The 15,082-nt window shown below is 34.4% G+C and overlaps 1 protein-coding gene across 1 annotated transcript in view; it reads right to left on the reverse strand.

The window, feature by feature from the left end:
• The window catches only part of LOC114334060 (nonsense-mediated mRNA decay factor SMG7-like), a 94,210-nt gene that overhangs the window by 40,896 nt on the left and 38,232 nt on the right, over positions 1-15,082 (reverse strand). Inside the window, exons 5-6 of the mRNA XM_028284067.2 lie at positions 12,308-12,684; positions 4,760-4,903 (exon numbers count right to left, since the gene is read on the reverse strand). Coding sequence (XP_028139868.1) covers positions 4,760-4,903; positions 12,308-12,684 — 521 coding nt within the window. The remainder of the gene's footprint in view (positions 1-4,759; positions 4,904-12,307; positions 12,685-15,082) is intronic.

Below are 15,082 nucleotides of genomic sequence, written 5' to 3' on the forward strand. Positions count from 1 at the left end.
TATGAATTTCGCGCAAGAGCCAACTACCTTTATATTTCAAAATATCAAAAAATTTTATTATGAAAAGTTATTTGTAATTAAAAACCATATTCAAATATGCAATAACAGCCTTCTACTTGAAAAAAAAACAAATTCTGAAATTTTCCTAAATTACCGATTCCGAATATAATTTTTATTTCTTAGACATGTAATAACTTTTATTAATAATTTTAGGAAAAAAGTTATTCTTCATAAAAATCTGTGCATGGTCTAGACCTCAAGATGCAACCACCAGTTATCCAAGTTTGTTAATTTTATACGAGGTGTGTCAAATAATATGAATTTAGAAAGAATTTAGAATGAATTTAGAAAGAATTTAGAAATAATTCTTTCTAAATTCATATTATTTGACACACCTCGTATAAAATTAACAAACTTGGATAACTGATGGTTGCATCTTGAGGTTTAGACCATGCACAGATTTTTATGAAGAATAACTGTTTTTCCTAATATTATTAATAAAAGAGGCATTACATTTCTAATAAATAAAAATGATGTTCGGAATCGGTAATTTATGAAAATTTCAGAATTTTTTTTTTTAAGTAGAAGGCTGTTATTGCATATTTGAATATGGTTTTTAATTACAAATAACTTTTCATAATCAAATTTTTTGATATTTTGAAATATAAAGGTAGTTTGCTCTTGAGCGAAATTCATATTTTTTGACATACCTTTTTTGAATTGATTTTAAAAAAGTTTCCCATATGGTTCCAAGTTACGCACACACCCTGTATATTAAAAGAAAGTCGAGTTGTGTTAGTTACACCATTTATAACTCGAGAACGGCTCACCAGATTTTTATGAAATTTTACACGTGTATTCTACCGGACTGGGAATAGGCATAACTCTGATTTCATGCCCGTACGTCATAAGGGGGCTTGCCCCTGATATATTTTTTTAATTTTTTTACTAACCGCTTTTTCTTAATTTTGTATGATGTAGAAGCAAAAGATACATCCAATTATAAATTTTCACTTTTTTATCTTCAACCGGTATTTTTTAATAGCCATTTAAATATTTTACATCTTTGTTGCCATACTCCTCCGAAACGAATTGACCGATTTTTATGAAATTTGGAGGGTAGACTCCCTGCTGAATTCCGAATAAAACGCTGCTATTTTTCTTCTCTAGTGCAGTCCGTTTCCGGAATAGCGAACCGTAAGTCGTAGAAAAATTTTGAGCACAGAAGAAGAGCGAACGGGAAATTTCATAAAAGAAAAGTGCAACAGATTAACTTTTGGACTCAAATTGGATCAAATATGAATTTTTTAATTTTACGCAATTTTCAAAAAATCTTGCTTTCGTCTGGGAAAACCATCCAGTTTATGTATGTTTATTAGATGAATTAGCGAAAAATATCATGTACACTATTGCATGTATTAAATGATTGATAAAATTTTTTGTTATTGTCATAATTAATTATTATTTAGAATTTTAACCTTTAACTACCCGCGCATCAAAATATAACATAACTACACGCGTAGCGTACTTTATACGCCACAAGAAAATACACTTAAAAACAGCGGATTTGTTTATTTTTTTTTGAAAAATTACACTTATTTGTTTGTTATAAACCTTACTCGACGTCAGCGAATACTTGGAGTTCCTTCTCAGTCCGCAAATTGGGATATATAACTGGAATCTGATTCCATGATAAATAAAATTGGTAATAAAAATTTTTTTGAAATGATATTTTTTACCTGAGAAAAAGTATTGTTTATAAAGAAAAATATATTTTGTGCCATAATGACTAAAAAGCATTTGAAATATGTACTTATATTACTAATTGTATTACTATAATTGTGGCGTATGTTATCCACCACCGGAAACAACAAATAATAAACTGTAAATTACGATCTTCCTAGAAAGCCGATTTTAACGAAACTAAATCCAGTGTAAAGCACATTCCAGTGATAGGTTAGATAAATAAACAAAGACAAAAATTAAATTTTTAAATACATTTGTAATAGAATTCTTATATGTGGCGTACAAAAATACGCCAGCGCGTGTACAAAAACTGAACAGTTTCTCCATTCTCTTAGGCCAAAAATATTTAGCTACCTACTAAATTCTCATATTTTGACGTTTATTTGTGTCAGTCGAAATGATTTGTCAATTTTGAGGTTAATGCCCCTTAATGCCAACAACCATATTGTCATCGAGAAAGCTCAGTGGCCTCAATTATCTCAACTCAGACTTCCAACTCAGTCGAAACGTAAATAAAATAATTTTTTGTATTTTAATAACGACGTCCGAGTTGGAAGTCAAAACGTCAATAAAATCATTTTTTAAGTTAAATTGTGGCTTATTTCCCATTTAGAATAATAAATTTAGAACATAAACAAAGACCAAAGTACCAAAAATGGCTACAGACACAGGACTTACACGATCAAAGAGTATACGCACAACTAAACAGAGAAGTGAAAAGAGAAGTAATAAGGAGTAAAAATGATACATGGGAAAGAAAGTGCGAAGAGGTGGAAAGATACATAGGCGGATCCGAAGTAGCTGAAGCATGGAAAACGATAAAATATCAGAAAAGAAAATAAAGGGCAGAGTAATTTAAATTTAATAAGTACCAAAGAATGGGAAGATTACTATAAGATACTACTGAGGGAAACTAGACCCGAATTTGAGGTAAATCAAATGGACATGCAGACGAATGTAAATGAACAAGTTAGAAGAATAACTACAGAAGAAATAAAAGAAGCCTTATTAGAATCAAAAAATGGGAAAGCATCAGGACCTGGAAATATCCCCATCGAACTGATAAAATATGGACCAGACATACTGCACGAAATAATGACGGAACTCTTCAACAAATGCATGTTGCAGGGAGAAAAAATACCAGAAGACTGGAATTGTGCACACATTAGCTCGATTTACAAAAAAGGAGACAAAACGTTGTGCAAAAACTACAGAGGTATAAGTATAACCAGTGCAATGGGGAAGTTGTATGGCCGAGTATTAAAGAAAAGGGTGGAATTAGAAATTCAGGACATGGAAGAACAGAGTGGTTTTCGCGCCGGTAGATCGTGCGCAGATAACATATTCGTGATGCAACAAATAATAGAGAAAAGAGGAAGGAATCTGTCTACTCACCTAACATTTATTGATCTGGAAAAAGCCTACGACACGGTACCTTTAAAGAAACTCTTTGACATTTTGACCACGATAGGCATAAGCGAAGCATATGTGCGAGCAATTCAAAATATGTATCAAAATCCGAAAAGCTGTATTAAGCAGGGAAAATCTATGTCGAAACCATTCCCTGTTACAAAAGGTTTAAGGCAAGGGTGCTGCTTATCGCCAACACTATTTAAAATATACATCCAGAAAGCTCTGGAGCAATGGAGGAAAACAGTTGCTGGGATGGGAATAATGATTGAAGAAAACTGCTTAACAACTTTGTTTTTTGCTAATGACCAAGTAATTCTTGCCAACGATGAACATGATATGGATTATATGCTAAGAAAGTTACAGATCGAATATGAAAAATGGGGCCTATGTATGAACATGGAGAAAACGGAATATTCGAGAATAGGAGAGGAAACCGAAGATCCGGAATTAAAATTAAGAAATATAAGGAAATGTAAGGAATATAGATATTTAGGAAGCATAATATCAGAAGAAGGAACTACAAAAAGAGACATACAGCATAGGATACAGCAAGGAAGGAAAGCAACTCGTATTTTAAATGGTCTACTATGGTCTAACAAGGTGAAGCTGAACACAAAGTTAACAATCTACAGAACAATTGTAGAACCTATTATAACTTATGGAGCAGAGTGTTGGCAACTCACAGGAAAGGAAAGAAATATAGAAGTAGCGGAAATGGATTACTTACGTAGAGCATGCAGAGTATCTAGATTAGAACATGTACCAAATGAGGAAATAAGACGACGGACAAATAGTTTATATTCCACGGTTGACCAAATAGAAACAAAGAAATTGCTATGGTATGGTCATGTTATGAGGATGTCAGAGGAAAGATGGCCAAAAAGAGCATTAAATTACACACCCATAAATAGAAGAAGAAGAGGAAGGCCTACAGAAACATGGAAGAAAGGCATAGAACAGTCTATGGCAGATAGAGCTATTGACGAAAACGAATGGGTGGATAGAAAACGATGGCGGGCGAAATGTGGGATGCGGAGGAGACCGTAGGAACCCCACTACTTATATATATTAAACAAAATTATTTTTGGTTCTTTATGTTTCCGTTGGGTGTGAATTAAATATTTCTATCTAGATTTGTGCATTAAATTTTATATCAATTGAAGAAGTGGAAGAAGGAGGTATGTCACATTTTCTAAAATTTTGAATTCCCTTGTGAATGAAGGTGACATGTGACTTCATATGATAGGAAGAATGAGGTATGTCACATTTTCTACAATTTTGAATTTTCTAGTGAATGAAGGTGATATGTGACTTCATATGATAGAGAAGTCACATATCACCTTCATTCACCAGGAAACACAATTTTAGAAAATGTGACATACCTTCTTCTTCTACTTACGTCTTTAATTGTATCGGAACAACAACTTTATGGTCGTGGGAAAAGCTAAAGACATCTTCGAAATAAAGAGCAGTAGAAATTAAAACAATAATAAAACCAATCACTGTGTAATCGCAAAGCGACTTTTGTAATTTTTGCACAGCGAATCACTTTACCTTTGTAAACTAAAATGTATTTTGTTTATTAACTGTATATACTTACATTTGTTGAAATTTAATCCTTTCATGTATTGCTGTACATTATTTAACAATTTGACTAGACTCGGCCATATTTGCAGTCGATTGGTGAAAACTTTTTCTTTCAAAACAACGGGGTCATTTTGAATGAAGTACAGTAGAAGTTTGACTAAAATAAAATGTTTTTATTAATTCACGTAATAAAATAGCAAACAAATACATACTTTAACAAAACTTTAAAAATAATTACAATTCTGAATCTTAAAGTTACACTTATTGTTATTTTATTATACAGCAACCGCCACGTTAGTAGAAACACGGGTACATTGAGCTAATACAGTCCTGGATCCTTCACTTCTTACACTATTTACTTTTAGGCCGAGAAGTAAACAGATTGATCTTACATAGAAGAAGTCCCTTGATGTAAAAGAAGAAGTATTAAGTTGGAGAGTATTCGACATAGAGGTATATATTAACATAAAGGGAGCCTACCTTCCGCGCTTCCTGACGACAAGATCTCATGGACTGCTTTGCTGCATCTCTTTCTAACACATTGTATCGAAAATCTATGATGACATTCAGTGTGAATATAGGCACGGAAGAGGAAGACAACTGTAGCAGCTTTACTATGCGTAAGAGTGAAACAGCACTAATCCAAATAAAAAAGATGGTGTCGTCACTTCGCTCTGAATGACACCCTCTCTATGCTAATATATAACTCTATGGTATTCGATATGTCATTGAATAACCTGGAGATGTCTAGTGACGTCTAGAACCTCAAAATGTATATAAACATAGTGAGTTGACAGTTTATAGAACAGTTGTATTTGAAGTTTATAGTTGTCATTGTTATTTTTATATACAGGGTAAGTCATGAGGAACAGTACATACTCCTACCTCGTATGCAGGCCTCTATGGGGAAGAACAAATGACCATTAAAAAGTGTCGGCTCCCATTGTTTAATAATATACAGGACGAGTTGCTAATTTTTACAGAAATTTGTATTCATCATAATTTTTGAACAGTAAGATCGATGTCTCTTATTTTGGTCAATCGATACCACCCAAAATTACCACCCAATCAACTGATTTATTCAAACTAGAAAAAAATCAGTCCCGGCTTTAAAAAATTAGTTCGTTTTGGAATTAGAAAAAAATTTCACCCTGTATACGATTTTTGAAGAGTCTAATAAGAATTTTACAAATTAGATAAATAGGCAATTAAAATGGCATATTTATTTTTCCCCCACACAATTACTTGATTTTTTATAACAAAATCAAATTTGACTATGAATTAAACGTTTGGTGAAAAGAACCAAAGATTTAAAAAAAAATTAACTTTTTTACAAAAATCATTTTTTTTTGAACAAATATTTAATTTATAAGTTACCGCCCAATCAACTGATTTATTCAAACTAGAACAAAATCAGCTCCGGCTTTAAAAGATTAGTTCGTTTTGGTCTTAGAAAAAAATTTCATCCTGTAGACGGTTTTTGAAAACTATAATAAGAGTTTTACAAATTAGACAAATAGGTAATTAAAATGGCATATTTATTTTTTTCCCCAATGAATGGTGGGCTACAACAATGTTGTAAGCGACAGAATTGAGATTATGCAGGAGATGAAAAAAACATATTGACAGCTATTTATGAACATACGGATACCAACATTGCGGTACGGAAAACTCGGGAAACGTAAAATGTTTTTAGCCAGATTGAAAGATGCTCGCATTGGTCTTTGGATATACAATAATATTGTATTAAAACCTCACTTTGACCCAATATGTCGCTTACAACATTGTTGTAGCCCACCATTCGATTACTTAATTTTTTATAAAAAAAATCAAATTTGACTATGAATTAAAAGTTTGCTGAAGTGAACCATAGATTTAAAAAAATTAAATTTATTACAAAAATTAATTTTTTTTAACAAAATATTTTATTTATAAGTAATAATACTTCCACGGCTCGTGCTATACGTTTTAAATAATACAACCTTTCTAGCCAATTTCCAGAATTTTAAACGGAACAGGATTTTTTGAATAATACTAAAATATCATCCTGTATAATATTTGTTTGTCAAAAAGGAGATAAACATATAAACCTAAATTAAACAAAAACAAAAAGAAATAATTTTCCCGTCGTTTTTTGCATCACTATCTTCTCACCATGTATTAATATTATGTATGTGTATAAAAATGATAACTTGACATTTTCGTTGTTTGAGTACATAATTTGACTTTTCTTTCGCCATCGTTATTATTTATTTGTGCTTCTTTCACTGTTTGTACTTTTTTGCATTATCAAATTTTACAAAAAGTTTGCCGAATCTACTTGCCAATGTAGCCGCCCGAGGTATGTACTTTATGCACGATGGGGCATCACCACATTTCTCAGTTGCTGTTCGTCAACATCTTCATGTAACTTATAGAAATAGGTGGATAGGACGCGGAGGGCCTCATGCATGACCACCTAGATCACCTGATTTTAACCCTGCCAACTATTCCATATGGGGTCGATTAAAAGAAATGGTTTATCGAGAAAATACCAATACGCGACAAGAACTAAGTACATAATTGATCAAATTAATGATTTTTGAAATATCATTAAAAATGATCCCTTAACTCTCAGGAGGTCTATTAGACAGTTGATGGTCCGACAAAGATGGATTTCATTTCGAAAATCTGCTATAAATCTCAAAAACAATTTGTTTTATTTTGTTATTTGTTTCTTAAGTTCTTTTATGTATCTATGTATACAATTGTTGTATACACATACATATTGTTAAATTTACTTAAACATGCACATAAATCCGTTTATGTTCAATGTTCTACATAATATGTAAGTATTTTCTTTTCGTTAATTTAAAAAATGAATTTACTGTATTTTGCCCTTTTAAATAAAACCCTCGTGGTAGCGGGTAGGTACCCCTCTATGATCCCGATAGAGAGCAGACTTACTTCAGGGATTTAGCGCCCCTGCCCACGCGAGCTCCTGGTTTTTTCCTCCATTTCCTATTTAGAGGTAACCAGGCCCCAACCTCCGTATTATCCTATCCAAACCCCAAATTCCTTCCCTAATATCCCCTCCCACCCACCAACCCGTCTGGCCAGCGTGGTGGGTTATGGCCAAAACCTCCACAAATCAAAAATGTCGGTTTCAACAGATATACGGAAGATACCCCAGGTGGGTAGGAAGTTTATTCCACAGTCCCACACCGAAATAACGGTCTGCCTCGAGGATTCTGGGGGAGGCAAGTCGACATTGAAAAAGAAGAACAACAAACAACTCCATAAAGCAACTTACAACATCCGTTCCATGGCAAAAGACGAAAAACTCTACGAACTAGAAGAGGAATTAGGGAATATGAATTGGGATATAATGGGACTATCAGAAGTTAAAAGAAGAGGTGAAGGGTATGTGGACTTACATTCAGGCAACAGGCTCTATTATAAAGGCAATGAAGACTATACATACGGTGGAGTAGGTTTCTTAATCAACAAGAAGAGAAAATCACAAATTCAAATAATTGACAGCATCTCAGACAGGGTTACATACATGATTTTAAAACTAAATCCAAAAACCAAATTAAAGATTGTGCAAGTTTATGCTCCAACTGAAAAGGCAACTGATGAAGAAATAAATACTTTTTACGAAGATCTTAAAAAAGCTATAGACACCAACAGAGAATCCAAAATAATAATAATGGGAGATTTTAACGCCAAAATTGGAAGTAAGATTGAAGACTCTGAAAGCAAGATTGGAAATTTTGGATTCGGCACAAGAAACACAAGGGGAGAAAAACTTATGGAATTTCTGGAACAAGAAAACATGTATATTATGAATACCTTCTACAAAAAGAAACCTAACAGAAAGTGGACATGGGTTGCACCTAACGGAACCACCAAAAATGAAATAGACTATTTTCTCTCAAACAACAAAAGAATATTCGAAGACGTAACAACAATAAACAACGTAACAACGGGTAGTGACCATCGTATAGTTAGAGCAAAAATAAATATTAACATGAAAGAAGAGAGGAAAAGATTATTTAAAAAAACAACGCGAATAGATGCCTTTAAAGTAAAAACAAATGAAGAGCAATTCCGAGAGGTCTTAGCGGATAAGTTCAAATATGATCCTTCACATAATCAAGATGAAATTGACGAAATTAACAAAAACATCAATAAGAACCTTCTCGAAGCCGGACTACAGGTCGCAAAGAAAACAAGTACTAAAGAAGACAAAATAAGCAACGAAACTAAACAACTAATGACGGAAAGACGACAACTACTAACGCAAAACAAACGCCATACTCAAGAATACATAGAACTTAATAAAACAATTAGAAAAGAACTAAAACGCGACTTACAAAAATGGAACGAGAACATAATAGAGCGAGTCATTGAAAACAACAGAGGCTTAAAATGTCTAAGACCCGCATTGGGTGTTCAAAAAATCATTAAAATTAAAGACGCCAATAGTAAGGAAGAGAAGGACAAATATAAAATAACAAAAATAGTCGAAGACTTCTACAAAAGCTTGTACAGCTCGCAAAGCCAGCCTAATGAATCAACAAAGGAGAACGTCAAAAGAAAAATAAAAAACGTGGGATCAGAAGTACTACCAAATATAAAGGGATTCGAAATAGAAAGAGCTTTAAAAGAACTAAAAAATAATAAAGCTCCAGGACAGGACGGTATAATTGCCGAGCTCTTGAAAACAAGCAAGACAGTAACAATCCCTATACTAACAGAGCTATTTAATAAATGTCTCCATAATAGCAAGATCCCTAAAGACTGGAACGAAAGTCTAGTAATACTTTTACACAAAAAATGGGACAAATGTGACCTACAGAATTATAGACCGATATCGTTGCTCAGTCAAGTATACAAACTATTCATGAGAATTATTAACAACCGGTTGACCTACAAAATGGACAATTACCAACCAGTGGAACAGGCTGGCTTCCGCAAAGGATATAGTACATCAGACCATCTGCTGACAATGAGAACATTGATAGAGAAGGCAAATGAATACCAACTACCCGTATTTCTTGCCTTCGTAGACTATGAAAAGGCGTTTGATAGTATCGAGATGTGGGCCATAGAACAAGCTATTAATAATTGTAGAATAGATTCGAGATATAGACAACTAATACATAATATATATGAAAATGCAACTATGATAGTACAACTAGACGAAAATACAAATCCCATCCCTATTAAGAGAGGCGTGAGACAAGGAGACGTAATATCGCCGAAGCTTTTCAACCTAGCACTAGAAGACGTCTTCAAAACGACAAATTGGTCAACCTATGGCATTAACGTTAATGGCAAGAAGCTAAATCACCTCAGATTCGCTGACGACATTGTGATTATAGCGAGCTCATTCGAGGAACTGCAAATTATGATAGAGGAACTCGCAGGCAGCTCCCAATACGTCGGTCTAAAAATGAACATGAAGAAAACAAAAATAATGACAAACACAGATGACCCCAGACGCATAACTATAAATGGCAGTGAGATAGAAAAAGTCCAGGAATATATCTACCTAGGCCAAATCCTGAAACTTGACAAAGAAAACCAAAGTGCGGAAATTAATAGGAGAGCAAGACTAGCATGGGCAGGATTTGGAAAACTTGGTTGGATACTTAAGAACCGCAAAATACCTCAATATTTGAGGACCAAAGTGTTCAACCAGTGCATCCTTCCTATCATGACATATGGGTGTCAAACCTGGACCCTAACCAAGGCAAATATGAATAAACTAGCTACAACAGAAAGAGCTATGGAAAGAGCAATGTTAGGTATACGACTGTCAGATAAAAAGAGGAGCGACTGGGTAAGATCAAAAACAAAAGTCGAGGACATAACAACAAAAGTTGCCAAACTTAAATGGAGCTTTGCAGGCCACACTGTTAGACAAAAAGACCAACGTTGGAATGCCACGATACAACATTGGAGACCTTACCAAAGTAAACGACCGAGAGGAAGACCACAGATGAGATGGGTTGATGTTATTAAAAGAGTAGCCGGAACGAATTGGAAATATGTTGCTCAGGATAGAGACCGATGGAAGGAGTTGGGAGAGGCCTATGTCCAAACGTGGACGATAGAAGGCTAAGAAGAAGAAATAAAACCCTGAGAATTCAATAAAACGACACTACCTATGAATCACTAAACAAATACTATACAGGGCGATGTTTTAGAATTATTCAAAACAACCTCTTCCTTTTGAAATTCTGGAAATTAGCTAAAAGTGTTTTATTATTTACAACGTGAGCGGCCGTGGGTAACGGCATAAACGCTGGCCTCATACGCCAGTAGACGTGGGTTCGATCCCTGTCAAAGACAAACCATTTTCATTTCCAATAATGACACGAGCCGTCTCACCGTGCCTCGGAGAGTACGTTAAGCCGTCGGTCCCCCTGGGCTAGTGTACATCGACACTAGTTACTTGAAACAGGGTTAAAGATGTAATTGGCGCTGGAACTATCCGAAAGGATCTCCCCGGCAAAAATGTCATACGATATTATTATTATTATTATTTACAACGTATAGCACAAGTTGTGGAAGTATTAAAACATATGTATAAATTAAATATTTGTTAAAAAAAATAGATTTTTCAAAAAATTTTTTTTAATCTATGGTTCACTTCAACAAACTTTTAATTGATAGTCAAATTTGATTTTTCTATAAAAAATTAAGTAATCGTGTGGGGAAAAATGTAAATATATTTTAATTGCCTATTTGTGTTATTTGTAAAATTCTTACTAGAGTTTTCAAAAACCATATACAGGGTGAAATTTTTTTTAAGACCAAAACGAACTAATTTTTTAAATTCGGGCCTGATTTTTCCTAGTTTGAATAAATCAGTTGATTGGGTGGTAATTTATAAATTAAATATTTGTGCAAACAAAATTTTTGTAATAAAAGTTAATTTTTTTAAATATATGGTTCACTTTACCAAACTTTTAATTCATAGTCCAATTTGATTTTTTTATAAAAAATTAAGTAATGGGGAAAAATAAATATGTAATTTTAATTGCCTAATATTATTATTAAAGTTTAATTTGTAATATTATTATTAGAGTTTTCAAAAACCGTATACAGGATGAAATTTTTTTCTAAGACCAAAACGAACTAATCTTTTAAAGCCGGACCTGATTTTTTCTAGTTTGAATAAATCAGTTGATTGGGTGATAATAGTGTAACAATTGACTAAAATAAGAGACACATCGATCTTACCGTTCAAAAATGATGACGAATACAAATTTCTGTAAAAATTAACAACTCGCCCTGTATATTATTAAACAATGGGAGCAGACACTTTTTAATGGTCATTTGTTATTGCCCATAGGGGCCTCCATACGAGGTAGGAGTATTACAGTTCCTCATAACTCACCCTGTATGTTAAAGTTGTAAAAGTTATAAAATACATGACATGACGGTCACATGACATGACAGGGATGAAAGTCACATGTGAGAACGGGTCGGATTAGCCCAAGCCTAGCAATTAGGTACCCGTGTGTCTACTAGCTTGGCGCTTACTGTATATACTTGAATAACTAACCTGCTGGAAGAGCATAATAATCCATAATAGCATCATCTATCTTTAATGTATGGACAGGCACCAAAAAAGCACACAGAGACCCAGCTACCAACTCCAAAACCAGTTCCCTAACCTTCTTCTCATCATTAGTCAACTCGTTAATTTTTAAGTCAGATCCGACATGACTCAAGGCATACAAGTTGATAGTGGTAATCTTTATTAACATGTCCCCAGTGAAACTCTGGGTTGCTACAAGTGCAGTCATTACCGAGTTTAGGCTCTTCACCGACAGTTCGGCTTGTTTGAGTTCCGAGGCAGTATGAAAATAGCCGTGAGTGCATAGGAACAGTTGGATGAACTCATTTACTGTCATTTTTGTTTGAATCTTTTCCGACGGGCTGCAAGAAAAATATTTACTTTATTTTAACGTTTTATTATAATAACTACTCAATTAATACTAGCATCATTGTTTATACAGTGATGAGCGCGCTAATAACCGGCGAAATAGCGCGACAGATGGAAAACACATTCAGTTGTGAGATAAAAAGAAATGAAACTAGTGGAGGTGGGAGATTTAGCGATAAAAACCTATAAACTTACATTCTACTTATTGTTTCCCACCTTTAGACGTTTCGGACGAGTTTGGCAACTGCCACTGTCACAGTGAAGCGCGTGATACACACGCAATCTTTAAGTACGCGGGTTTAAAAATCGCGGACTTACTCGGCTCGCCGTCGGTGATACACGGCAGACTTACAAGTACGCGGTTTTAAAGATCGCGGTCGCCGTCGGTAGCAAAAAATTTAGAAACTGTCCTCGTGGTTAAATTTTTTATATTCTGTGTACCTAATTTTGCTGAAATCTTGTGTTTTTTAGTAGAGTTTGATTAATTTTTGATCAGGTTTTGTTAAATAGAAGAATAATTTGATTTTTTATAAGTGTGGTAAGCTGTCAAAATCATGATGTGAAGTATAGCACTTGTTTTTTATCTATTTTAATTAATACAAGGTAGGCATAAACAAACAAAATATCATAGATAAGATGGTAATATTTTCATCAGAAGGATAAAACAGCCTATAAATAATTAGGTTTACTCAAAAACAAATAATCAAAATAATTTAGTATAGCTTAAAATAGTGTTTTGCGGTTTTCTCAAAACTTATAAAATGTAACTTGTCTCCTTTCAACAATAAACGATTGAATTATTTCTAGGCAATTTGCTTAATTAGTGAAAATATAAGTGTAACTTTAAACGCAATAACATGATGGCTCGAGGCTCGTGGCAGTGATACACGTACGGGTTACGAGTAAGATTTCAAACTTGTTGGATCGACGGCGTACTTACTCGGCGGACTTAAAGTACGCGTACTTGCGGTGATACACGCGCGAAAAAGGTCGCGAGCCATAAGTTCGCGTACTTACTCGCGTGTGTATCACCCCTTTGACAGTTTTAGTTGACATACTCCTCTGATACGTCTAAAGGTGGGAGACAATAAATATAATGTAAGTTTATAGGTTTTTATCGCTAAATCTCCCACCTCTACTAGTTTCATTTCTTTTTATCTCACAACTTAATGTGTTTTCCATCCTTTACGTTATTTTGCCGGTTATTAGCGCACTCATCACTGGATAGTAATAGTTGGTCAACGCAATAGATAAATTTGTTTGATTCTAATTGAGACAGTCACCAGATGTCACCACAATTCCTGTCAGGGTCGCAACGTCAGGCGTAACTATGATAAATCCAAAATGCATAGACACCAAGTTGGATACGATCCTATTCATAACACACCAACTCACATGTTAAGAAAAATCTATATATGGAAGAATATATTTAGAAATTGAATTAATGATGTCATGCTATTATACAGTGCGCCGGAATAAGTGTTACCCCCCCCCCCTTAATAATAAACATAAGCAAAACGCTCGGGCAAGTCGATTTTTAAAATAACCATAGTATATTATAGCATCAAGGATTCGAACTTTGCGCGATTTCACTTCAGGTGACAGACATAACTTTGACTTTTTTAAATGGGAAAATACATAATGTGACACCTCATTTAAAATCTTTTGAAATGCACCTCATGAAAAAGCTTTTTTAGAATACCTAGCTACTGGCTTTCACCCAGGCGACTCGGGTTCAATTCCTGGCCCTGAAAAGTTTTTTGTTTTTAAAATTGACATTTTGATTTGAAAAATATTTCAAATGAATGGGACGTGAATTGTAAATTGTAGAATTCCCTCATCTTCCTTAGTCTCAGCATCCGTATGGCTTGCAAATTGTAGAAGCCTCGGAGGTGTAACCAGAGAAGGTTCCCATTGTTTTCATTCTGGTGGGAGATGCTATATGCCATTAGAGTGAAAACTTAGTCTTTTTGCTAGCAGTTGCCGCTAGGGCATCTATGCCATTTCGTTCGTTGCAATTCGGGACTGCACGCTGGGGTTTGTTTTGGTTGGATCAGGGAGAGCAGCATATGTGCCTCCTGATGAGAGACTAATAAGTTTCGAAACCGGTAGAGGTGCTTGCAGCACTCTCTGATTGGACTGGAATATGGTTCGGCTGTATTTTCGTTTTGCAACGAAATTGAAAATGGTTATTCATTTTGATTTACATTTACTCTGTGTGGAGTATGAAGGGAACCAGTCTCGTTGGAACTTTACCGCGCTGAGCAGATGGGACGTGAATTGTAAATTGTAGAATTCCCTCATCTTCCTTAGTCTCAGCATCCGTATGGCTTGGAAATTGTAGAAGCCTCGGAGGTGTAACCAGAGAAGGTTCCCATTGTTTTCATTCTG

Source organism: Diabrotica virgifera, chromosome 1 (genome assembly GCF_917563875.1).
Source record: "Diabrotica virgifera virgifera chromosome 1, PGI_DIABVI_V3a".
Taxonomy (NCBI): Eukaryota; Metazoa; Arthropoda; class Insecta; order Coleoptera; family Chrysomelidae; genus Diabrotica; species Diabrotica virgifera.